The 25,522-nt window shown below is 38.2% G+C and overlaps 1 protein-coding gene across 3 annotated transcripts in view; it reads left to right on the top strand.

Moving 5' to 3' along the window:
• The window catches only part of DNAH1 (dynein axonemal heavy chain 1), a 184,024-nt gene extending 158,535 nt beyond the window's left edge, over positions 1-25,489 (top strand). For all 3 annotated transcript variants that reach the window (XM_034439656.3, XM_087887726.1, XM_034439631.3), the window contains 23 exons: positions 814-981; positions 1,119-1,310; positions 2,246-2,377; positions 3,398-3,523; positions 4,387-4,506; positions 5,119-5,268; positions 6,178-6,338; positions 6,477-6,702; positions 6,790-6,985; positions 9,243-9,394; positions 9,900-10,096; positions 10,518-10,662; positions 10,864-11,022; positions 12,653-12,784; positions 13,704-13,874; positions 14,218-14,397; positions 15,386-15,562; positions 16,081-16,251; positions 17,229-17,359; positions 18,416-18,560; positions 18,851-19,057; positions 19,164-19,398; positions 25,158-25,489. In XM_034439656.3, coding sequence (XP_034295547.1) covers positions 814-981; positions 1,119-1,310; positions 2,246-2,377; positions 3,398-3,523; positions 4,387-4,506; positions 5,119-5,268; positions 6,178-6,338; positions 6,477-6,702; positions 6,790-6,985; positions 9,243-9,394; positions 9,900-10,096; positions 10,518-10,662; positions 10,864-11,022; positions 12,653-12,784; positions 13,704-13,874; positions 14,218-14,397; positions 15,386-15,562; positions 16,081-16,251; positions 17,229-17,359; positions 18,416-18,560; positions 18,851-19,057; positions 19,164-19,398; positions 25,158-25,279 — 3,795 coding nt within the window. In that variant the 3' untranslated portion in view covers positions 25,280-25,489. The remainder of the gene's footprint in view (positions 1-813; positions 982-1,118; positions 1,311-2,245; positions 2,378-3,397; positions 3,524-4,386; positions 4,507-5,118; positions 5,269-6,177; positions 6,339-6,476; positions 6,703-6,789; positions 6,986-9,242; positions 9,395-9,899; positions 10,097-10,517; positions 10,663-10,863; positions 11,023-12,652; positions 12,785-13,703; positions 13,875-14,217; positions 14,398-15,385; positions 15,563-16,080; positions 16,252-17,228; positions 17,360-18,415; positions 18,561-18,850; positions 19,058-19,163; positions 19,399-25,157) is intronic.
• Positions 25,490-25,522: the final 33 nt, after the last annotated feature.

The following is a 25,522-nucleotide window of genomic DNA, read 5'->3' as shown; positions in this document are numbered from 1 at the left end:
GCAGAGCAGAGCAGAGCAGAGCAGAGCAGAGCAGAGCAGAGCAGAGCAGAGCAGAATAGAGCAGAGCAGAGCAGAGCAGAGCAGAGCAGAGCAGAGCAGAGCAGAGCAGAGCAGAGCAGAACAGAATAAAATAGAATAGAATAGAATAGAATAGAATAGAATAGAATAGAATAGATTTTTTTATTGGCCAAGTGTGATTGGACACACAAGGAATTTGTATTGGTGCATATGCTCTCAGTGTACATAAAAGAATCATAAGGTACAACACTTAATGATAGTCATAGGGTACAAATAAGCAATCAGGAAACAATATCAATATAAATCGTAAGGATACAAGCAACAAAACTTTGTGACTATGTGTTAGGAACTATTATCTTAGCTCAGCTTCAAGTGGAAAGAAATAATACAATACCAGGAGCCCTGGTAGTGCAGCAGACTAAAGCACTGTTATTAACATCAGTTGCCTGCAATTACTGCAAGTTCAAATCTTACCAGGCTCAAGGTTGACTCAGCCTTCCATCCTTTCTAAGGTAGGTTAAATGAGGACCCAGTTTGTGGGGGCAATAAGCTGACTTTGTATAAATATACAAAAGTATGAAGGCTATTGCTTAACATATTGTACGCCGCCCTGAGTCTTCGGAGAAGGGCGGCATATAAATCAAATTTAAAAATTTTTTTAAAAATAAACTGTAAGATTCCTCTGATACAGCTAACATATTTTTATCATAAAACCTTGCACTGTTTCTCCTGAGCATTCATATCTTCCTTCTACCGGCATTCATAAGCATTTTTAAAAAAAAAAAATCATTTCAGGATAATATTGCAGATACGGTGATCAAGTCCATCCAACCATATATTGACAGTGAAGAATTTCAGCCGGCAGTTGTAGCTAAAGTCTCCAAAGCCTGCACGTCAATCTGCCAGTGGGTCAGAGCTATGCATAAGTACCACTTCGTGGCAAAAGCTGTGGAGCCAAAGCGCGTAAGAATTATTGCTGTGCTTTTTAAAAATCACGTACTAGATAGCTCTGCCATCTTCTATGCTTTAGGATCTTCTTAAACAGTGTTTGAGAAGCAGGAGCAATTACTTGGTGTTCACAATTATTTCCATTTCCATAGCAAGCCCTGAGGGAAGCTGAAGAAGATCTGCAAGCCACACAGAAAATCCTTGATGAAGCCAAGGAACATCTCCGAGAAGTGGAGGATGGAATTGCCCATCTTCAGGCTAAGTACAAAGGCACTTTAGCCACAAAAGAGGAACTAGAGATGAAGTGTGATCAGTGTGAACAGAGACTGCACCGAGCTGACAAAGTAAGCTTAAATCAAGTAATAAGATAAACTCAACAAATTAAGTCAAATAAAATTTTAGCTTCCAGTTTATGTGCAAAGATTGCTTCAGTTACACTGTGGAAACCCAAGCTTGATTTTTACAGCTAAATTCAACTATGATTAATCTCACAAGCTGAGCTGATTTTTAAACAGGCCATCAATGCAGGATTGAAATGGTGCAGCTTTTGTTTTTTTTAAAAAATGATCTCCAGACAAATGCAATGATAAATCTACTCATTTGGATTACTTGGGCACTGGGGTAATCCCTCTTATCACAAGCAACTATAAAAACAAGAGAGCAGACACCAGTAGACCATATGTATGTATGTATGTATGTATGTATGTATGTATGTATGTATGTATGTATGTATGTATGTAAATTTTAATAAATAAATAAATAAATGGGAAAAGTTCTGAACCACTGGGGGTTATGATAGTTGGCATACTGGCAAGCTGATTCCAAAGCATCACAATCCTGAATTGTGATTCAGTTGCGATAGCTTAGAATCCAGCCAACATCTGCATAAAGCAGGGCAGCTTAATGGTTCAGTGTAGAAGGGCCCACTAGTGAAGGACACTAGGAATTAACACATTTTCTATCCCGTTTTTACTGTTTTAAATAACGTGATTGTCTTCCTACAAATTCTCTTTCCTTGGAACTGTTACATTGGAAAAAATAATAAAATTATCTCTTTCCACCAAAATATACGCTGGCCAGGAAAGGTTTTCTATTCACAATTTACAGTTATTTTATTAGTTTAATCATGTGTGAGATTCAAGCCTAATGCTTCATGTTAAATGTTTTTTTTTTTTTTAAAGTTCATGTGTTGCCTTCTTGCATTTCCTATTAGAGTTTTCTGCTAGGAGAAGTTCTGAGGAAGCAGCAAACTAACACATTGTATATCTGTTGTGTTTAGCTAATTAATGGTCTGGCTGATGAAAGAATACGTTGGCAGGAAACAGTGCAGAAACTAGATTATATGATCAACAACATTGCAGGCGATGTTCTAGTTTCCTCTGGCTTCATTGCATATCTTGGACCATTTACGGTGAGGAAGAAAAATGTCTTTTTTTCCACAATATCTGAGCTTGATATTGAATAAAGTCTGCTCCTATAGCTGTATACCAGGACAATATATTTGCTGTCCAAACATTTCAAGAGAATTATATTGTAGACACTTGGACACAGATGAGATCTTTCTTACAGTCTCCCAGAAAGCAAGCCTTTCCAATCAAAATGACCTCCTACTCTTCTACAAAGCCTCACTGCTTTCAGGTCCCAATTCATGCTCTGGGAGGTCAGCTGAGATGATGGGGATCTCCCTCCTAATAAAAACAAAGGGAGTGAGCCAAATATGAAGTTGGATTTGGATTTACCCTGGAGCAATGAAGAAAGTCTCTTTCAGAATGCAGGGATTTAAGCTGCTTGCAGCAACCCCTCCCTGGTCTATAGTCCCATGGTGAGATAGCTGGCAAATAAATTTAACAAATAAATAAATAAAAAATAAATAAATAATCAGCTCCACTAAGAGCAAAGTATTTTCTCCTTACTTTTCTCCTTCAACTGCACCATTTTCAGAATTATACAAAGTTGTTCTTGCTACCCATGTATCTTTCATAGATTGATAACCTCCTTTCATTGAAAAAAGGGAATCCATGGTTTGCTCTTCTCCTTGTCAGGCCTATATTGTTGTTAGATCCAGGCTTGATGTTAAATTTATCTAAATTAGAATTAACTATGGTTAGCAATACTAGAATTAACTATGGTTAGCAACACACAGTTCAAACTGTGATTTCTAATCATACTTTGGAAATTGATGAGCTCTAAATTCAGAGTTGAACTTAAGTTTACAATAAAATCTGAATGCAAAAGGGAGCTTGTGAACGGAATCTTCGTATGAAACTTTCTAAATTGGTTATTCCCTACTGAAACTATTTTCTAAAACAGGTATGCATATTAATATCAAATCTCACCTTCAACATCAAGAGTTGGCTGTAAGTAGCTGGAAAAAAAAGTAATTAACCATACTGGTAATTTCATGTTAATGGTTCAATGTTTTCCTTTGTAGGGTCAATATCGCATATCCCTTTGTGAGGAATGGCTAAGCCAACTGGAGGTATATAACGTTCCACATACCAAAGAACCAAATCTGATATCCACACTTGGAGATCCAGTGAAAATCCGATCATGGCAGGTAATCTTAATATGCATACCAGCTAGTTTTGACATATAGCTTTGAATTGCTATGCACATTTTAAGGCATGTGAATCCTAGAGAGTGATCATACAAAAGGAAAGGTTCAGGGAGATTTTAAGAAGTTTCAGGAATTTTATATATTCTACTTGATTGAAAATATTCAAGAAATTACACTGAGAAGCAGTATTTGTGTTGGTGCCCCCCAGTTATTTGGGATTGTGATTTCCATACCTTCTAGAATTGATGCCTCCTTGAGCGGCTCTATACTATTATTTCAATATGCCAGCTGGGCATCAGTACATTGGGATAACATCAGATGAATCCTTATGTACAGAAAATTTCCAATATGGTTTGCTTGGACTTGCTCAGGAATAAATCAAAACAGGGAAATAAATTATATTTGGACCATCTTAAACCTAAAGTATTCAATATATTCAAAAGAGTTTAAGATTAGTTAAGATGGCAGTCTTCCTGTAATATGGACCATTGCAGTATTTCTGGAAAATATGGAAAGCCTTTTCCTTTTATATATTGTATTGTAGAAGCTCTACTGGCTCCTGTCATTCATACGGACCAGCCAGAGAGTATCTTAACTGAACCTTAACTGAACATATTCAGTTGTTCGGTTTGAAACAACCTGTCCAACTCTATAAATAAAAGCTGTGCAGGGACATCTTTAGTTATTCTGTCAATAAAACCTTTACAGTGAATCAAAGGATAACATTACAGCGTAATGTAAAATTCTATTCATATTTGTGATTTCTGTGCCATTAGCACTTAATTTACATAATGTGTGTACTTTACAAAATTTAGCTTATCTTGAGGCATAGCAAACATGTGTTTTATGTTCTTCATATGCAGATTGCAGGTTTACCTAATGATACTTTATCTGTGGAAAATGGTATGATTACACAGTTTTCTCAACGCTGGACTCTGTTTATAGATCCACAGGGACAAGCCAACAAATGGATAAAAAACTTGGTAAACCTTCCCTGTTGATGTTATTAAACACATTCATTTGTACCAAAGGAGTTCTTCTAGCTTACATTAAAAGCTTCTTCCTATAAACACTTGTTATTTCTTCCTCTTAAAATGTTTAATTTACAAATGACAAATCTAACACTTGAAAATTATATTCTGCTATAATTGAACAACTGATTATTTATAGTATATTTATATTTATTTTTTATCTTCATTTTTATAGTTTTCTTTTTGACTTCCCTAGGTTCAAAAACATGTTCTAGAATTGCTAAGGTGGAAAATCAATTTCACCCATGTTCAAAGAACATGGTGATGAGGAGCAGTAATATACAGAGTGACTATAATTACTTTATTTGCTATAATTTATCAGTTAATTTATATCTCACTGAAATCAGTCTTCAGAACTTTGCAAAACATGGTCCCTTATTTCATTCACTATACTTTTTGTTATGTTCCTTGCAATATCAAAATTTACGTCAATACATTGATCCTTTCTCTCCACCTACAAATCCATTTTGATCCATGTCTTGTCTTTGTTCCTTTCCACTTGCATATAAATCAATTCCCTGATTCCACCTCTGCTGAGTTTCTTTGTACTCTGCTGTTTTTCAGGAAAAAGACAGTGGGCTAGATACATGCAAGCTCAGTGACCGGGATTTCCTACGCAGCTTGGAGAATGCTATTCGTTTTGGGAAGCCATTTCTCTTGGAGAACGTAGGGGAAGAACTAGATCCAGCTCTTGAACCTGTGCTGTTGAAACAGGTGACACTCCCTCCCTCTCTCCCTCCCTCTCTCTCTCTCTCTCTCTCTCTCTATCCCTCCCTCCCTCCCTCTTTCTCTCTCTCCTCCCTCCTCTCTCCTCTCTCCTGTTTTATAAGGTAATCAGGAATTGGCTGTTTCTCAGCAACCACCATTGGATAAGCAGGTCTAAAGTAGTGCTAAAATTAGTATAAAACTACATTCCAGTCCCCACCCTCACATCTTTAAGGCCAGTTTGCTGGGTGTGTGCGTGTGTGCCAATCAAGGCTAGAATATTGCATATTGCAGCTGAGTTTTGTACAGTAGGGAATTCCTTATTTTTTTCACTATGTGATATTTTTCTTCATAACAATCCTCTACCACTTGCCATTCCCCATCATTTATAACACAGAGGAAAGGAAGATGCCAGCTGATTTATGCTAATATTGCACCGAGTAGTTTGCAATGAGATAACATATTAATGGAGTAAAATGGGATGTTCATACTGAGATGCACAAATCATCAATAATCTGCTTCTTATCAGAATAGCTGGGAACCAGGCATTCACTTCTGACTATGAATCTCCACCCCAAACACACAGATTGACTCATCCCAAATGATACTTTCCATGCAGTCTCCTCTAAATGAGTTGGACAGAGCTCACTGTGAAAATTAAGATTTTTAATATCCTAATTTTTATTATTAAAAAATTAAAGATAAAAGTAAAAAAAATATATAGAAAATAAAATTAAGAAAAATATAAAAGAATTAGTGCAGATTAAACTTCTTTATAACAGTTATAAACACATGTGTCATTCCTCCCCCATTAAGGGAGAAAATCATGATATTAAAATTAAACATTATTGCTCCTGCATCACTTTCTCTCTTTTTCATGTTTTCCTGAAATGTTTTCATGTTTCCCTGTTTATATAGACTTATAAACAGCAGGGTAGCATGGTACTGAAGCTGGGAGACACAGTGATTCCATATCATGATGATTTCAACTTGTACATCACTACCAACCTTCCTAATCCCCATTACACTCCAGAGTTATCAACAAAGCTTACCCTGATTAACTTCACCCTATCTCCCAGGTAATGTCAAATTACTCTCTCCTATATTAAATATCAAATCAAACTGTTGGTCATTAATGGATAACTAAAATGTGCTTTTTAAAATTTACATTGTATTCTTTGCCTGCTCTGCTTACTTGCTTGCTTACTTAATTACAGTGGTTTAGAGGACCAGTTGCTAGGTCAGGTGGTAGCTGAAGAACGGCCTGACTTAGAAGAAGCTAAGAATCAGCTGATTGTCAGCAATGCCAAGATGCAACAAGAACTGAAGGAAATTGAAGACCAAATTCTGTACCGTCTGAGCTCTTCTGAGGGGAACCCTGTGGATGACCTTGAGCTCATCAAAGTATTGGAAGCATCCAAATTAAAAGCAGGAGAAATTCAGGTGCTTATTTAGGCTTCCGTCTCAATCACTTGCTTCTTTTGACTTAAGATAAATTTGCATTTTCTTTTGTCTTTCAATCTCCTACAGGCCAAAGTAAAGGCAGCTGAACAGACCGAGAAAGATATTGATATCACTCGACTGGAGTATGTCCCTGTGGCTGTCCGCACCCAGATCCTTTTCTTCTGTGTCTCAGACCTGTCCAATGTTGATCCCATGTACCAATATTCATTGGAGTGGTTCCTCAATATATTTCTAACAGGAATTTCAAACTCGGAGAGAGCAGGTATTTTAAATGATTTACTTGTATATAATATCTATCCTTTCCCATTCACAACTTCTTGCTATCTCACTGAAGATCAGCAAAGGGAGACAGATTTTATATATACAGGACAGTGTAGGTCTTTGCATGGTCTGAATGACAATTTATGCAGTACATAAGAATATTCACATACAGTCCATTCAGAAAGTATTCAGAACCTCTGTACTTTGGTCAATTTTGTTGTGCTGCAGCCTGATTCTACAGTTGTTGAAATTCATTTTTTTCATTAATCTACACTCAGTACCACATAATGACAAAATGAAAACAGAATTTTAGAAATGTAAATTTATTAAAAAGAAAAAAAAACTGAAATATCACATTGGCATAAGTATTCAGGCCCTTTGCAACAACATGTGAAATTTAGCTCTGGCGCCTCCTATTTCTCTTGATCGTTGCTGACATGTTTCTGTACCTTGATTGGAGTCCTCCTGTGGTAAATTAAATTGATTGGACATGATTTGGAAAAGCACACACCTCTCTATTGAAGGCCTCACAGCTGAAAATGCATATTGTAGCAGAGCAAAAGCCATGAAGACAAAGGAACTGCCTGCACAGCTCAGAGACAGGATTATTGCAAGGCACAGATCTGAGGAAGGCTACAATAAAATTTCTGCTGCACTGAAGATTCCTAAATGCATAGTGGCCTCCATAATTCTCAAATGGAAGAAGTTTGGCACAACCAGGACTCTTCCAAGAGCTGGTCACCTGGTCAAACTGATCAGGGGAGAAGGGCCTTAGTAAGAGAGGTGACCAAGAACCCGATGGTCACTCTGACTGAGCTTCAGAAATTCTGTGTGGCGATGAGACAGAGTTCCAGAAGAGCAACCATCACTGCAGCCCTCCATTGATCTGGGCTTTATGGCAGAATGGCTAGATGAAATCCTCTCCTCAGTGCAAAACACATGAAAGCCCACTTGGAGTTTGCAAAAAAGCCCCTTGAAGGACTCTCAGACTGTGAGGAACAAGATTCTCTGGTCTGATGATGCCAAGATTGAACTGTTTGGCCTTAATTCTAAATGTTATGTCTGGATGAAACCGAACACCGCTCATCACTTGCCCAATACCATCCCAACAGTGAAGCTTGGTGGTGGCAGCATCCTGCTGTGGGGGGCTGGGAATCTGATCAGGGTTGAAGGAAAGCTGAATGGAGCAAAGTACAGGGATATCTTCAATGAAAACCTGTTCCACAGAGCTCAGGACCTCAACTGGGCTGAAGGTTCACTTTCCAACATGACAACGAAGTACACAGCCAACGTCCTAGAGTGGCCCAGCCAGAGCCCTGACTTGAACCCTATTGAAAATCTCTGGAGGGACCTGAAAATGGCTGTCCACTGATGGCTGCCATCCAGCCTGACTGAGCTTGAGACACTTTGCAAGGAAGAATGGCAGAAAATCCCCTAATCCAGGTGTGCAGAACTTGTTGCGTCATACGCAAAAAGACTAGAGACTGTAACTGTTGTCAAAGATGCTTCAACAAAGTATTGAGTGAAGAGTCTGAATACATATGCCAATGTGATATTTCGATTTTTTCTTTTTAATAAATTTACAGACATTTTTAAAATTCTGTTTTCACTTTGCCATTACAAGGTACTGAGTCTAATGAGAAAAAAAATTAATTTTGACAACTATAGAATCAGACTGCAGCATAACAAAATTGACAAAAGTGAAGGGGTTCTGAATACCTTCTGAATGCGCTATATGTCTGTACGCTCTTCTGCCTCCATTGAAATATTACAAATATTAAGATATCAGAAGCAATGGTGATGGCAGCATTCAGTCTGCAAAATGTGTACTGTATCAACATGGGTGTTTACGGTGTATGTTCACATGCTGTTTTTTGTCCTCACTATTCTAAAAGCTACTCCTATGACATTGGTGGGATTCAGCCAGTTCGCACCACTTCAGTTGTTAACTTGCTGAGCAGTTTGGAAAACTGGTTGTTGGAAGAAATCATTAGGGCAGAGAACCGGTTGTTAAATTACTTGAATCCCACCATTGCCCTATGATTAAAATTCCAGATGAATGGATTCTTTTAAAAAGTTTGGCATCTTCAGCAGTATGAGCTTTTCTCACAAAGAGTTTTTGAATGACCATAAGGATGAGGCAAAATTTGAAAGAACACTGTTGTTTGCATTGACCTTTTTTGGATAATAATCTCTCTTAAGGCTTTCCTTTAAATCTGCATCATTTTCAGCATTCTTTTGTGAATTACTGCTTTCAGATACGTTGAAGAAGCGGATTGCAAATATCAATAAGTACCTCACCTTTAGCCTTTATAGCAATGTTTGTCGCAGCCTCTTTGAGAAACACAAGCTCATGTTTGCATTCCTGGTGTGCATCCGGATCATGATGAATGAAGGCAAAATAGACATGGTAAGAATAGTGACATCTTCTGTTAAGGGCTTATATATGGCTGTAAAATGCATCTGAACAAAAGAACAGCAGTCTAAGATATTTAACATATGAAAAAACATCAGTTGATATAAATAGTAAATCAGATTATAAACTGGAACCTTCTGGAAGAATATTAGTGAGAAAATAAGACAGATCTCCTTCACAAATGGCATTCTGAGCTTGAGCCCAGCTACCAAGAATTAAGTCTTTAATAGAATTGCAGGCTAGAATAGAAGGAATGTGTATATGCATTAATAACTGATCAAGAAATAATAGTTTCTACTAATCATACAGAGTATAATGTGCTCTATAAAAAGTTTTCTAAACCTTTAGATTTATAGGATCAAGAAGAGAACATCTCTATATAATTTATACACAGAGGTGAATGCAAAGATCATATATGAGTATAATAAATAATTGTCACTCATGACAAACATTCACACACAAACAAAATTCTATATCTTTTTCTAATTTCAACACACAGGAGGAATGGCGTTACCTTATATCTGGTGGCACTATCAAGATCATGCGAGATAATCCAGCTCCTGCCTGGCTATATGAAAGAGCATGGAATGATATCCTGGCGTTAACCAACTTGCACAATTTCTCCACATTTGCAGATGACTTTGTGGCAAACCTGTCTGGGTTTCGCACAATTTTTGACAGTGCTGAACCTCACAGGTAGTTTTACTTTCAATCTCCAGATCTGTTATATTTGCTAGTCACATGGTCATTTAACTAAGGTACCATTTGAGTCAAGTATGAGTTCTCTTGACTTCAAAGACATGTCTATGGATTTTTCTGACAACAGTATGAATGTGTTTTGTTACCATGTCTTCCAGAGTAGAATTTCAATTTTCCAATGTAATATACAATGTGAGATTCTCTGATAGTCCCTTAATCAGGTCTGATCCTGCTAAACCTTCTGAGATCAGCCATAGTAGGCTAGCACATAGCTGCATATGCAGTGGTTACTCTTAATTAAAACCCATTTTTGATAGCAATTATGCTCAGAGAAGTACTTGAGAAATGTCATCCAATTGTCAACCCTTGTCTTTAGTCTTAAGTCTAGACCTAATGTAACCCCTTCTATTTTTTGCAGGGAGCCTCTGCCAGGCATATGGGACAGCCAGCTGGATTCTTTTCAAAAGCTGTTAGTCCTGCGCTGTCTGCGTGGGGACAAAGTCACCAATGCGATGCAGGACTTTGTGGCTGCTAACTTGGGCCAGAGCTTTATTGAACCACAGGTAAGCTAACAGTGCTTAATCATATACGCAGAGGCTGAGCACTAGAGGTGACAGAAATTTTGGTTGACAAGACTTTGGCCTCCTGTTCTGGTCCTGTGTTTCTCTTTCCTTGCCCAGCCTTACTCCTCCCAATAGATGAAAGCATTGGAAGAAGTTCTAGGCAACAGCAAACAAATCACTCTTTTTTTATATATATTTCAGACTGCAAACCTTTCGGTGGTCTTTAAAGAGTCTACTTCTACCACCCCGTTGATATTCGTCCTCTCTCCAGGCACAGACCCAGCTGCTGATCTTTATAAATTTGCTGAAGAAATGAAGTTTTCCAAGAAACTCTCAGCAATTTCTCTTGGACAGGGACAAGTAAGAGCTCACACAGAAGCGCTTACCCTTTCAAGCAAATTTACAGGTCCAGACCATGTTATGTTCATCCTCTGAAAGGCTATATACTGTAAAGTATACTTCTGCCACAATCATGTTACTAACTGGCATATAAACTACAGGCATGCTCAGAGGCACCAGTGATTCTTTGGGCGTCAAAGAGACTCTGAGCCAAGTGATACTTGAACCCATTTCTTTCTCCAGCATTCAAGAGCACTATGTACTGACTTTTTACAGATAGTCCTTGACTTATGACCACAATTGAGCCCAACATTTCTGTTATTAAGTGAGACAGTTATTAAGTGAATTTTGTCCCATTTCACCAACTTTTTGACACAGTTGTCAAGTGAATCGTTGCAAGTGTTAAGTTATTCACACAATTGTTAAATGAATCTGGCTTCCCCATTTACTTTGCTTGTCAGAAGGTCTCAAAAGAGGATAGCAATAGCAATAGCACTTAGACTTATATACCGCTTCATAGTGCTTTTACAGCCCTCTCTAAGCGGTTTTACAGAGTCAGCATATTGCCCCCAACAATCTGGGTCCTCATTTTACTGATCTTGGAAGGATGGAAGGCTGAGTCAACTTTGAGCAGGTGAAATTCGATCTGCTGAATGGCAGCTAGCAGTCAGCTGAAGTAGCCTGCAGTGCTGCACTCTAATCACTGTGCCACCTCGGCATCACATGACCCGGGACACTGCAAATGTCATAAATATGAGTCAATTGCCAAGCGACTGAATTTTAATCACATGACCATGGGGATGCTGCAACAGTCATAAGTGTGAAAAACGGTCACAAGGCACTTTCTTCAGTGCCGCTGTAACCTTGAACACTCACTAAATGAACTGTCATAAGTCGAGGACCACCTGTACTTTTGCTGTAGTTCAGGCCAGTTTCATACATTCTCCAAAAATAGCTTACGATATTGATGTATAACTAAGCATTCTCTGATACCACAGCTTAATTTAGAATAAGAGGACAGTTTGTTATTATTATTCTGAAGCGATTAGGCATCAAAAATCTTTCCTGTCTATTATAAAATACCACACTGTCTACTGGTAGGTACCTGATGATATAATATTCCACGTCATTTATTTTTTTAAATTCTTTTTATGTTTATATTAATTAAATCAGTAAAAAGCCGAAGGGTTCTATTTAGTGCCTGGACTGAAACTATTTTAGTTTTCTTTAGCCAACACTTCATGCCTTTTTTTTCCTTTCTAATTACTGCAGCTGCACTAATCTTTGAAAGCTAAGAAGCCCCTCTTGTTGAATTCTCTACTCCTAATCATAGATTTGGAGAATAAGCTTGCCCCTCAAATTGTACCTGATGATATAATATTCCACGTCATTTATTTTTTAAAAATCTTTTTATGTTTATATTAATTAAATCAGTAAAAAGCCGAAGGGTAAAAATAAACTATACTTAAAATTGTAAAGAAAGCCTGCGGGGGGTGGGGGGGGGGACCAAAAAGGAAGGTAACTTTGCAAGCCATTGACTAGTTGGGACCATGCGCTTATTCTTCCAATGTTGAAGGAGTGAGTCACGATGTGTAAGGCACAGGGAAGCCATGTGCTTTGTTCAGATGTCAGTCTCTATGTCGTTATTTAGGGACCACGAGCAGAAGCCATGATGCGCAGTGCTATGGAGCGTGGGAAGTGGGTCTTCTTTCAAAATTGCCACTTGGCTCCAAGCTGGATGCCTTCTTTGGAGAGACTCATTGAAGGCATTAACCCTGATAAGGTGAGATGCATATGGAATTAAACTGTCTCTCTTTAATAATTTAGGAGAGAAGCAACTTAGAACTAAGGAGAAATTTCCTGACAGTTAGAACAATTAATCAGTGGAACAACTTGCCTGCGGAAGTTTTTAAGAAGATATTAAATAACCATTTGTCTGTAGTGATGTAGGGTTTCCTGCCTGGGCAGAGGGTTAGACTAGAAGACCTCCAAGGTCCCTTCCAACTCATTTATTCAATGAATTTAGCACTGAAAATAAATTTCCCCTCATTTGGGAAGATTGTGCCCCCCACGTCTAGGCTGTAGGGGTGAGCTGCAAATACTTGTGCTGTGCTCCCTGCTGTCCTCCCCCAGACTTTAATTTGATGGCAAAATTTGTAACAGCTTTTTTGCAGGGATAAGAGAAGCTTTGACAATTTAAACAGACATTATTACCGAGAAAGAAACAGAAATTTCTACTCCATTATCTCTTGCATTTGCCTAGTGTAGAAAGATTGCTTATTGCTGAACTAGGCATAGAAACTCTGATTTTACATTTCTTGCACCTAGAATGAAAACCGTTTTCTTCCAAAGGTTGGACAGTGTTAGTAAATATTCAATTCTTCTTCAATTATTGGTTGCTAACTCAGTGTGTATTTTCGGTAAGAAAATGAAATATATCCAGACCTATCCCTAGAAGGATAGGAAAACTATCTCAATCTTCTTCTTCTTTTTTTTTTTTAGATCGTTCCATGCTTTCTAAAATGGGATAAATTATTTAGGATAAATATCTTATTTTATTCCCCGCCAAAGAGAAGCTTTTCTGTATGTCTATTCAACAAGGACTTTTCTGATAAGAGAGAAACTGGATTCCAGTAGAAAAATTACTTTCTAAAAGCTTGGCTTCAGATTACTGATGTCCTGCATCCATTTTTCTGGTTCAGGTACACCGAGATTTCCGACTTTGGCTGACCAGTTTGCCAAGTAACAAGTTTCCAGTGTCCATCCTCCAGAATGGATCCAAGATGACCATTGAGCCCCCTCGAGGAGTTAAAGCTAACCTGCTGAAGTCTTATAGTAGCCTGAGCAATGACTTCTTGAGCTCCTGCATCAAAGTAAGGAATCCTACCCTTCCCTATCCCTAGGCTCCTCCTCCCCCTCCCCAAAAACCCCCCAAAGTTTGACAACTTTGGTTTGTCCAGAACAGGTTCAGTCTTCTTTACATCTGCTATTGTGGAAGTAATACATAGGATACAGAGGAATTCTTGGTCCTGTTCTCATTTGAACCATTCATTATTATTTCCCTATTTCTCCTTTGTCAATAGTTTGTCCTCATGGAAGTATATTCCTTTGGACATTTACCCTTTCATTCTACAAAGTCTGAAATAGGAACTAAAAAACCCCAACAGACACACTCACATGCATGCACCGTAACATTTTAGATGTTGTGTTTTGCAGGTTACCGAATTCAAATCCTTGCTCCTTTCTCTTTGCCTGTTCCATGGCAATGCACTAGAAAGGAGAAAGTTTGGGCCACTGGGTTTCAATATTCCGTATGAGTTCACCGATGGAGATCTACGCATTTGTATCAGCCAGCTGAAAATGTTTCTGGATGAATATGAAGAAATCCCTTACAAGGTAGGCTTCCTAGGCTTGCAAAGGATGAAATGAAGCATAAGCATGAGAATTTACGAAGCAAGAGGTTTGTCCTATTTCTGAATCCAGCTCGATCTTTTGCTGAAATGTAACTTGTTTAGCTATATATTATTTTTTATTTATCTTACTTAAAATGTTTGGTTTGTAGCACTTCAAGCTAATAAAATCAAGAAATGATTCAATAAAATTGTATACGGAATGCAGATGCTATTCCCTACCTAATGGAATAATGCTTTTCTTTCTACCTCAAAAGATAGCAAAAATGATTAAATGGTGCCTCAGTGAATTTGTGAAAAATAAACAAATAAATAAAATAGTGCAATAAAATGGATAGCTTGGGGAAATTAAGAAAAGTAGCATTTTTAAAAAAACTTCTGCCAATATTGCAACCATTGTACTAAGGAAGTACCACAGATAGCCTTAGCAGAGATTAGAGAACCAGACCTTGGAAAATGCAAGAACTCTTTAATTTAGAGTTGGTTGCTTTGAAATGGCTATAATTATAATTATGAATGCTATAAAGTCAGGCTAATAGCTGCTAAAACCATTTCTGAAAAGAACAAATAATCTTTGCTTAATAACATGATGGAGGTACAGTAGTGTTTGAGATATTTGGTTGTGATTTGAGGAAATCGACCAGGCGGTGCAAGAGACTTCTGGGTTTTCAACTGGAATTCGGTATTGTGGGAATCTGGCTGGCATATTTTTCTTTTTGGAAGAGGTCCTAGGTATAGGAAATATGCAGCAGAGTAAGTTGACCTGCACATATGTATATTATGATGCTTTAACTTTGTAAATAGTATTAGTTTTATTTCAAAATATAGAGATTCATTTGGTAAGACCTGCCTAGGAAAAAAAAGGGTCTGCTGATTTGCTGTATATTGAATTTTATTGTTAACTGATGAGACTTTTGTTTGACAATATTAGCTGTAACTACAATCAATGCTTTCTGCGCTCCGATGCTTTGCAGGTTTTGAAGTACACTGCTGGTGAAATTAATTATGGAGGCAGAGTGACTGATGATTGGGACAGGCGCTGCATTATGAACATTCTGGAAGATTTCTATAATCCAAGTGTTCTAAATTCAGAGTTTTCTTACTCTGAATCTGGTATCTACAAGCAGATAAATACCTCTTATGACCTCAATGTAAGTTAAAGAAAAAAAAAATAGACAAACTGACCTTGTCTAAACCCAAATGACTAAAAAGGGTCAGATCCCAATAATACTTGAAAACTACTGAGAATCCCCTTCCATGTGGTTGCCAAGGGAATCTATATGGATGTTTGTAAAAATCCTAGGAGTCCAGCTGAATTGGAGCAAAGCTTTTTTTTTACGATGCAGTAAAAATGTAGACTATGTAGACTTCTTTTAAATTTGAATTATAGACTCCAAAAGACTTTTGTCTGTCAATTGGTTAAATTCCCACTGTGGTATTTGGAAGCTTCTTCCAATGTATAAATTTTAATTAAAAACTAGGGTGACCAACCTAACCATGTGTCTTCATGTCATATTCAGGTGCGCATCATGGTTCATTAACTGTGCCTGAAATACACACTATCACACTTACTGAGCAGCTTATTTCATTTCTGTCTTGTCTATTAAAAAATATTCATCCTTGTCCTTCCATCTTGACTTGTCATCGTCCCGTCCCCCCGTCCCCCAAGGGATACATCCAGTACATCAAGACCCTTCCCCTTAATGATATGCCTGAAATCTTTGGATTGCATGACAATGCCAACATCACCTTTGCTCAGAATGAGACCTACGCACTGCTTGCTGCAATTATCCAGCTTCAGCCAAAGACTTCAGCTGCAGGAGGACAAAGCAGGGAGGAGGTTTGTAAACTTGTTTCTTACCACTCTTATGGCTGAGAAGAAAGGGTTGACAAGTAAATGGCCATACATGAGTAGTAGTGCCAGAAGCCAGAGTTTAGCAAAATGTTGCTTCCAATGACAGATAGCTGAGGTGTAAGACAGACACAGCTGTTGGACATGACTGAAGAATTGTGCAATGAAATTATTTAACATGACTTGCATAATTTTTCAGTGTTCAATATTTACTGTTTCTTTGAAATGCAGTCTCTGATCTGTTGGGTTTTCTTCACCAAATACTGGTCATAGGATCCCCATACAACAGGGGTGTCAAACTAGATTTCTTCAAGGCCCGGATCAGCATTGCTGTTCTCCATGGGCCTGCGGGGGGGGGGGGAATGGAGAGGAGACAGGACAGACATCTCCTGCAGCACCCTGCCGGCCAAAACGGGGCCCTGCATTGCCCCCTCTGCCCCATTTTTGGCCTGAACGGCCTCCTGCAGCCCTATACCAGCCAAAATGAGGGGTGGGAGGGCCGCACACACACACACACACACACACACACACACACACACACCCATGCCTCATTTTCACCCTCCATGGCCTCCTGCAGCACTCTGCCAGCCGAAAACGGGCCCCGCGGGGGGGGGCGCGCACATGGCCCATTTTAGCCAGCAGAGGCACCGCAGGCTGGTCCTTTGATATCCCAGGCAGGCCCCACGGGCCGGATTTAGGCACCCCTGCTATACAAGGACCTATACAAATTCTAGGTTAAGAATTTAAGAACCTATACAAATTCTAGGTTCAAATTTTAGAAATCAATTCATTGTTACTGAAGGAGGAAACAGAGGAATAGGTTACATGACCCTAAAGCCCAGTTGCAATTCTGAATGTAATCTAGATAATCTCATTTCCTTTTGAGGAAAACTGTTCCTGTCATCCTGACATCCAACACTGAGATTCCTCTGACATTTTCTGCCACAATTTTGTCTTTTGTCTAGATTGTAGAGGAGACCTCAAATGACATATTGCAGAAAGTACCTCAGCCCATTGACTTGCATGAAGTGTTGTTGAAATATCCTGTGTTGTATGAGGAATCTATGAACACTGTTCTGACACAAGAGGTGATCAGGTACAGTCCATGCATTCATTGAGCTTTCTGCATTTTGATAAAATTGTCAATTAAAACTACTAGAGGAATCATAGAATTATAGGGTTGGAAAGGGCTTCAAAGGGCTTCTAGTCCAACCCACTACCCAAGGCAAGAATCCTTATATCATCCTGGATAAATGGTTGTCCAATCTTTTCTTGAAAACTTTCAGTGATGGAGCACACATAACTCCAGGAGGCAAGCTGTTCCATTAATTAACTATTCTTACTGTCAGAAAATCCCTCCTTATTTCTAGGTTGAATCTCCCTCATCAGAACCTGGAAATAAGGTGTAGATATCAGAGACAGGAAAATGGGTACAATAGCTCTGTAGGCACTTAATGAGATAAGAACCCGGTCTTCACACCATTTCTGACTGCTATCTGCAGACTTTCTCCGCTTTCCTCAGAATGAAAAAAGCATGGTTCCACCTTTCGAGTGTCCAGGCATATGGAAAAGTAGTAGAGCTGCTGTTGCCATCCCTGATGTTCCCCCTGGTTCCCATGCCATGGAACTCGATACTCAAGAAAGAAAAAATCCCTTCTGTTGCCTATACAAAATATTCACTCAGTGGTTATCTGAGACAGTAGAAAAACAGTGATGATAGTGAAAATTGCAGTATAAGTTGGAACAATTTCCACAATCAGACTATTTTTATGAATTGATCCATTGTATGGAGGGAATATTTTCTGTAGCCATAATCAACAGTCTGATCTGAGACCCGATATTCCCCATAATGTATAACTCTTACGAAGCACCACAGTATTGTAGTTAATTGATATTGAACCTATAGATTGAAACTTGTTTTCTATCCCTTTGTCATCTCTGGACAGTTGCATATCTTTGCAACGGAATGCTGTCAGATCTTATTGTGTGTCCTGATATATAAAGACCTACATGTAGCTCTGATTCAGTGACAGTTATGCAAAAGTTCGGAGAATCTTAAAAGAATGTGAAAATGCATAGAATTTCAGTGAAATACATTGGGAGTTAACATTAATAGATTAATTTGCTTTGAAATTTTTTTGCTGTTGAACAGATACAATCGTTTGCTACAAGTAATTGCACAAAGTCTAAAAGATCTGCTCAAAGCTCTTAAAGGCTTAGTAGTAATGTCTTCCCAGCTGGAATTGATGTCCAACAGCCTGTACAACAACACTGTCCCAGAGATGTGGAAGAATAAGGTAAATACTAAGCAGTGTTTTCATAGGTACAGCAATTTCTGTATTCATGAAGCCATCCTATAAAAATGTTCTCATTCCAGTCTCCAGCTGTGGTGGCTGATCGGATATTTTAAAGGAGCACAAAATCAAACTATTTATCATGCACAAACCAAGGCAGAACAATCTTGATAAAAGTCGCTTCAAGAGTTATTTTTATTGCTTGTCTCATAACCGCAAATGTTCAACTATTGAGAGAGAAACACACTTGCTTAAAGGTCAATTTATTGAAAAAGTGCTTTGCATTGCCATAGGCATATCCGTCTCTGAAGCCCTTGGCCTCCTGGGTGAACGACCTGCTTCTTCGCATTGACTTCTTGCATAAATGGATTGCAAAAGGAATACCACCAGTTTTCTGGATAAGCGGCTTCTTCTTCCCACAAGCTTTTTTAACAGGAACATTACAGAACTTCGCTAGAAAGTCCGTGATATCTATAGACACCATCTCTTTTGACTTCAAGGTCAGTGAAGCCATCAAAAACCACCCAAAGAACCTATTCACATATCGCTCAAAATGCAGGTGTTAAAAATATAAACTACAAGTGCTTTTTTATCTTCCCAATTCAGGTACTGACGGAGTCTGCGAGTGAACTAACTGAGCGTCCTGATGTGGGATGTTACATCCATGGCTTATTTCTAGAAGGGGCTCGATGGGACCCTACGTTCTTTGAGCTAATGGAATCCAAGCCTAAGGAACTATACACAGAGATGGCTGTCCTTTGGTTAGTTCCTATCCCCAACCGCAAGTCTCCGACCACAGGGATGTATCTGTGTCCCATTTACAAGACACTCACTCGGGCAGGTAAGCATCTTCTTTGCTTCAGAGGCGCAAGGCATGCAGTCTGCTAGTGTGCCCAAGAAGATAGGGTTTTAAAAAGGGCTCTTTTTGCCTTTGAGTGAAGGGAGCAAAATGGGAGTCATAAGCCTCGCACATTCCAAAGCTTCATCGGGTATATTTTTAGACATATTTCTAATTAGTTTATGATACGAGAGAAAGAGACTTACTCATATGAAAAACTGGGTTAGGATACAGAATAGGCCAACGTGCAATTGTAATTATCCTCCTCCTCTCTAGCAGGAAGAAAACATCAAAACAAGCAAGGAACAGGTCTGTCTGTTGAAAAGATAGCACAGGGACTGTCTGGCTCAGCATTTGAGCTGATATATCAAGCAAACATTTCTGTCGCAAATGAAGCACTTAGCAGAGTTATGGTATTAAAAATAGCCACCTCTAACTAGGCAATTAACATATCTCAACATTTACCCTCTCTTGCTCTCTCTCTCTCTCCTGCACGCATACAACTTTGCAGTTGCTTGGTGATCTATATTTATTCTGAGTTGATTTATTTCTGTGAAATTTCTAAGAAAAACATGCTAGATATTAGTCACTTACCAAGAAGATTCCTTAGGGTTTGATGTGAAGGAGACAATTTAAGTACAAATTAAATTCTGCTGCCCAAGAATGTAGGGAATCCCGTGGTTAAAAGGTCAGTACTGTGTTAGCTCTCCTCATACTTCTTTCAGTTTTTATTCATAGCCAAGCTTTGAAGAGACTTTCAAGTAAGCCATAGAACAAAGAAGTATGAAGAGATACTTTACTTATTCCCAAATGGTAGATTTAAATTAATATTAGTCTGAAGAGAGTACAGCCTTCAATGCTTTCTTTGCACCATTCTGGAAGGAACCTTCATGTTAAATTATCTGTGTTCTGTTCATTACTTAGTGTTTGGAGGCATCCAAATATTGGAGATACATAAGCTAAGGTTCCCATAGGATGGAAATGGCCAATTGACCCTAATGAAGCAGCTTGCCTTCCATAGACAGGAAACATAATATTAAATGTGAAAGCTTAGACGTGATGTATTTATAAACATTGCTGTAGACCTCGTTATTGTTCCAGAGGAGAATGCAATGATCCAAGAGGGCTTGGGCAGCTTTTGGCTTTCTTATGGTGTGCAGGCCTTGAGCCCTTTGGCTAAGGTGGTACTTAAGAAGGTCGTGCTAGAGACCAGGATTTCTAGGCTTGTTTCACAAAAGATGTCTGAGTGGGCGTGGTTCAGCAGGTTCTATGAACTAGATCATTATGTTGTCATAATATGACTTGTTGAAGCATAGCAAGGTATGCAAACCTAATACTTGTTTCTCTTAGTTCAGGTTTAGGATTTATTTATTTATTTTTTATAAATTTTATTTATTTAAAAATACAAACAAAACAAAACAAGTAACAACAAAACATACAGAACAGGTAAACAAAAATTCAATATACATCATATCAAAGTTGTCGCAACTGTAATCTATGCTCTTATTTGTGCTTTTGACTCCTCCTCGTTTTGGTCTATTCTCTTATATCTATCTTTGTGGTTCACTGTTAACCTGCATTAGTGGTTTGTGTTCCTATCCCTATATTAGGTCGTTCCAGTCACTTCCTAATCTTTTTTCCTTTTCTATCTTCCAACCAAATGTACCACTTCTCCCATACTAAATAATAGTCATGTTCCTCTGTTTCTTGTAATTCCTTTGTGAGTCTGTCCATTTCTGCACATTCCATGATTTTACTAATTACTCTATCTTCTGTTGGTATGTCATTACTCTTCCAATTTTGTGCAAAAATTATTCGTGCTTCTGTTATTATATGAATGATTAAATACTTTATTTCCTTTTTGTATTGTCCATTTATTATACCTAATAGAAAGGTTTCTGGCTTCATTTCTATTCTTTGTTGTGCTATTTCTTCTATTTGTGTTCTAATCATTTGCCAGTATTGTTTTGCCTTTGGGCAGGTCCACCACATGTGATAGTAGGTTCCTTTATGTAGTCTGCATTTCCAGCATGTTGGGGAGGTGTTGGGGAACATTCTTGCCAGTCTGGCCGGTGGGAGATGCCGCCCATAAAACATTTTGTACAGATTTTCTTTATAGGGTACAGACATTGTTAATTTGTAATTTATTGTCCATAATTTTTCCCATTTGTCCAATTCAATATTATAGCCAAAATTCTTTGCCCAAATTATCATGTTTTCTTTGACCACCTCTTCTAATTTATACCCTCATAAATAATTATAAACTTTTTTTTATCAATTTGTCCTGTGATCCTTGTAAAATTTTATCTAGTTCGTATTGGCCTTTCTGGAATCCAAATTGAGCTGAATCTTTCTTATACCTTGATTTTATTTGTAAGTATGGCCACCAGTCAATGTCTGCACCCATCTCCTTCAATTCTTCTCTTGTTCTTAGTTCCCCTTGGTTGTTTAGCAATTCTTTATAGGTTTTCATTTTGGTGGTATCCATGGCGTTTGGGTAGATCTGAGATTCCATGGTTGATAACCATTCCGGAATTTTATTGTAGTGTGTTTTTTTAATGCCCTGCCATGTCTGATATAATGCTTGTCTAAGAATATGCCTCTGGAAATATCCATGTTGTTTATCGGTGCCCTCCCATAGAAATGCGTGCCATCCTCGTTGTAAATCGAATCCTTCTAAATTTAGTAATCTTTTATTTTTAAGTTCCATCCATTCCTTAATCCAAATCAGTGCTGATGCTTTATAGTATGTTTCCCAGTCCGGTAGTGCTAGTCCTCCTTTCTCTTGTATCTTGTAGGTGTTTTATTTTAATTCTTGCTTTCTTCCCTTGCCAGATGTAGTCAGCTATTAATTTATTGAAATCCTTAAAGAAATTCTTCCTCGGTTTTATTGGGATCACTTGAAATAAATATAGAATTCTAGGTAGGACATTCATTTTAATTGAAGCGATCTTTCCCAAAAGAGATAGTTGTAGTTTTTTCCAAATTTCTAAGTCTTTTTTAATTTGTCTTGTCAATTTGTCGTAAAGGTTTAGGACTTAATGTGTCGCGTGAACCCATCCTGATGGTCTGTAATATATATTGGGTACTGTTTAGTAGTCAGAATATAACTGATTTATGCCACAATCGTGTATGAAGGTTTAGGGTAGATTAAATATAGAATGCATTCCTGAAATCTATAAAAAAATCTCTGCTACTTTTTGGAAGAGGAACTATATTGTTAGCATAACTGAGTTATTTTGAAAAATACAAAAGTATTTCCTATCAATTCAGATTTGCTCATCCTGGATTTTAAAATCCATGTTTTAATCCATAATTAAGTTTGCTCTGGCCATCCTCAAACTTTAGTATTAATAGGAAAAGGAAGAAATCTATAAAGGAGTCCTTTGGATCTAGAAAATTAAACCATATTTAGAGCCTCTGCTCTCAGACTCTGTAAATGAGTAAATTAAGACATTGTGTAATGTTTTGGCAGATGCAAATATGTCACATTTGCTGGCCCAAGGTAATTCAGTCAGAGCCAGTTTGCTCAGCGGTGGAATGCACTTACCATATTTCCACGAAAATAAGACCCTGTCTTATATTTTTTTGAACCCCGAAATAAGCGCTTGGCTTTATTTTCAGGGAGGTCTTATTATTTTGGGGTGAATGGAGCAAGATGGGGCTCTTCTTGCCGTCTTACCTGATTTCCAGTTCTGTGTTTAAATATTTTCGGGGAGGGCTTATTTTCAGGGGGAGGCTTATTTTAGCGTATGCGCTCAAAAGCCCAATTGGGCTTATTATCAGGGGATGTCTTATTTTCGGGGGGGAAAGGGTACCTTCATTACTGGTTCAGAAATGGGAGTGCACGTGTATCTGTGCATGCGCAGAGCCTTCTGCGCATGCACAGGTCAAAAATGGGATGTAATGACGTCTCAGAGGGTGGGTGGAGTCTCCCATGCCGGCCCTACCAGTTTGTGTGAGCTGAATAGGTCCGGTTGGATTTCGCCGCTGAGTTTGCTGAGATGATTAAGGTAACAGACTAGAAATCAGGAAACTTTGAGTTCTAGTCCTACACCTTAGGCATAAAGCCAGCTGGAAGACCTTGAGCCAGCCAATCTCTCTTAGCTTCTCAGATGAGAAGTGAAACGTCTTCAAAGAAAAAAAAAAAGGAAGTCCAGTTGCCTCTTGAAAAAGCACCTTTGGGACAACCATGACCTAGATAACTGAGAATCTCCATAGATATTAGGTGGTATGATTTCCAGTCAATGTGTACTTTGAAGAGATTTGACAATTGGATTTCATCCTTTGAACTGAGTAACCAAGGCAATGACCAAAGGCCATCAAGTTAGGCATTTTCTAATTTTCTTTTACATGCCTAGTCCAAAAGGTTTGCCATCACTGGTATATGGAAATGGAGGAAGCAAGAATTGTTTATAAAAGTATTTATAGTATAGTATTTCTTAACTTTTTTATTGAGCTCTGCAGAAGTGTTTGCTCTAGAAGGGAAGTAGTATGATGAAAATGTAGTGCATATTTAAATTTTGACTTTAACCAAGTTTATTCTAGAGGCTATGGTAACAACTCTTAGCAACTCAGTCATTTGTAATTTCTAAACAACAGTATCTAGTATGATATCAATATACCAGACGATATTTTGTACAGTATAATGAAGATATTGTTTAATTTTGTTCCATTTAGTCTTTACTTTCAAGTAAATGTTGTACCAATAAGATGGATACTTTCCTACGTTCCTCTTTTTTTGCTTAAACAGCAAAGTGCTTATGGATTTGAAAATGCTGAGAATTTGGTACAGCTTTAGAATACAAATCCAAAACTATTTTAGAAAATGAAGTCATCTAAATTAAGGTCTATTAATCCACGTGTTCTCTGTATTGCTTTTGTGTTCACAGAACCAATCTTTTTCATATTCTTATATTCTTTGCTACCAACATCTGATCAATCGTCAGTGTAACTGACCATTAAGGGCAGAAAATGGTAAAGACTTTTCCTACTCTAGCCCAAATCCACAGATCCAGACTTAAGTGCATTTTATTCCTCTTTCCTGTGCACGGTATAAGCCCCCTCTGGTGGCCAGTAGGCGTATGAGAAAATGGTACCTAAATATAGTTAGGTCTTCCTATTCAGAATTGTCTTCCCTACTTGAGATAGCAGGATTGATGTGCTTTGGGGGACAGGATAGGGGATGACATCCATTTGATAAGCTCATTTGGACCAGTGATCCTATAAGCTGCCTGACTGCATTTCACTATCTAAGAATCCTGGGAAGAAAAAGCCTCTTCTGGATGCATTTAACCAGGTTCAATGGATACGCTTGTTGGTTTTTCCTTATCAGGCCACTACATTGGCACTGAGGCAGGAATGTTACCAGCTGGTTTTTTTTCTGCTGGCTTTGGTAGTCTGATGTGGTTAAAAACGTTCATTTTGGAATGGGTCCATAATTCATCCTTGTAGAGGAACCACCAGAAGAAAAATGAAAGGTGGGGCTTTTTTCAAGGTAAGTAAAGAGTAATGAAAGAAGGGGATGAGTCTCAACCAGGTTCAAAGCAGGAACAACTGGGAGGTGCCTGTGAGGCCTGCTAACTATGAGTGAAAGATTCTCTGTCTTCAAGTACAGGCCTCCAAACACCAACAAGAAAAAGAAAACTTTTGAAATGTAGGATATGGGATTGTTTTTAACTAATTCTCACTTTAACATCAAAGGCAAAAGAAGCCCTCCCTATGCCACAATACAGCATTAACTTTAATATTCTCTTTGCCAGGGACACTATCAACAACAGGTCATTCAACTAATTACGTGATTGCTGTAGAAATACCTACCAGTAAATCTCAGAGGCACTGGATTAAACGGGGAGTTGCCTTGATCTGTGCCTTGGACTTCTAGGCACTAACAATAAAAGAACAGTCCAATACAACAGAAAAATTGGAAGTTGTTTACAAGCTGTTTAAGACTGGATTCATATCTTGAAGCCTGATCTGAAGGAAGCAGAGAACTGACTAAAATGAGATAAATAATTACAAGGACTTAAATAAATATACATGATGTGTATCTTTTCATTTAAATTTACATTAAAATCATTTTTTTAAAATTTCACCACTGCTTGGTGCTGTTTTCTTAATATATCCC

Source organism: Pantherophis guttatus, chromosome 2 (genome assembly GCF_059756535.1).
Source record: "Pantherophis guttatus breed Tessera chromosome 2, ASM5975653v1, whole genome shotgun sequence".
Taxonomy (NCBI): domain Eukaryota; kingdom Metazoa; phylum Chordata; class Lepidosauria; order Squamata; family Colubridae; genus Pantherophis; species Pantherophis guttatus.
This window is presented reverse-complemented; position numbering and strand designations above follow the sequence as displayed.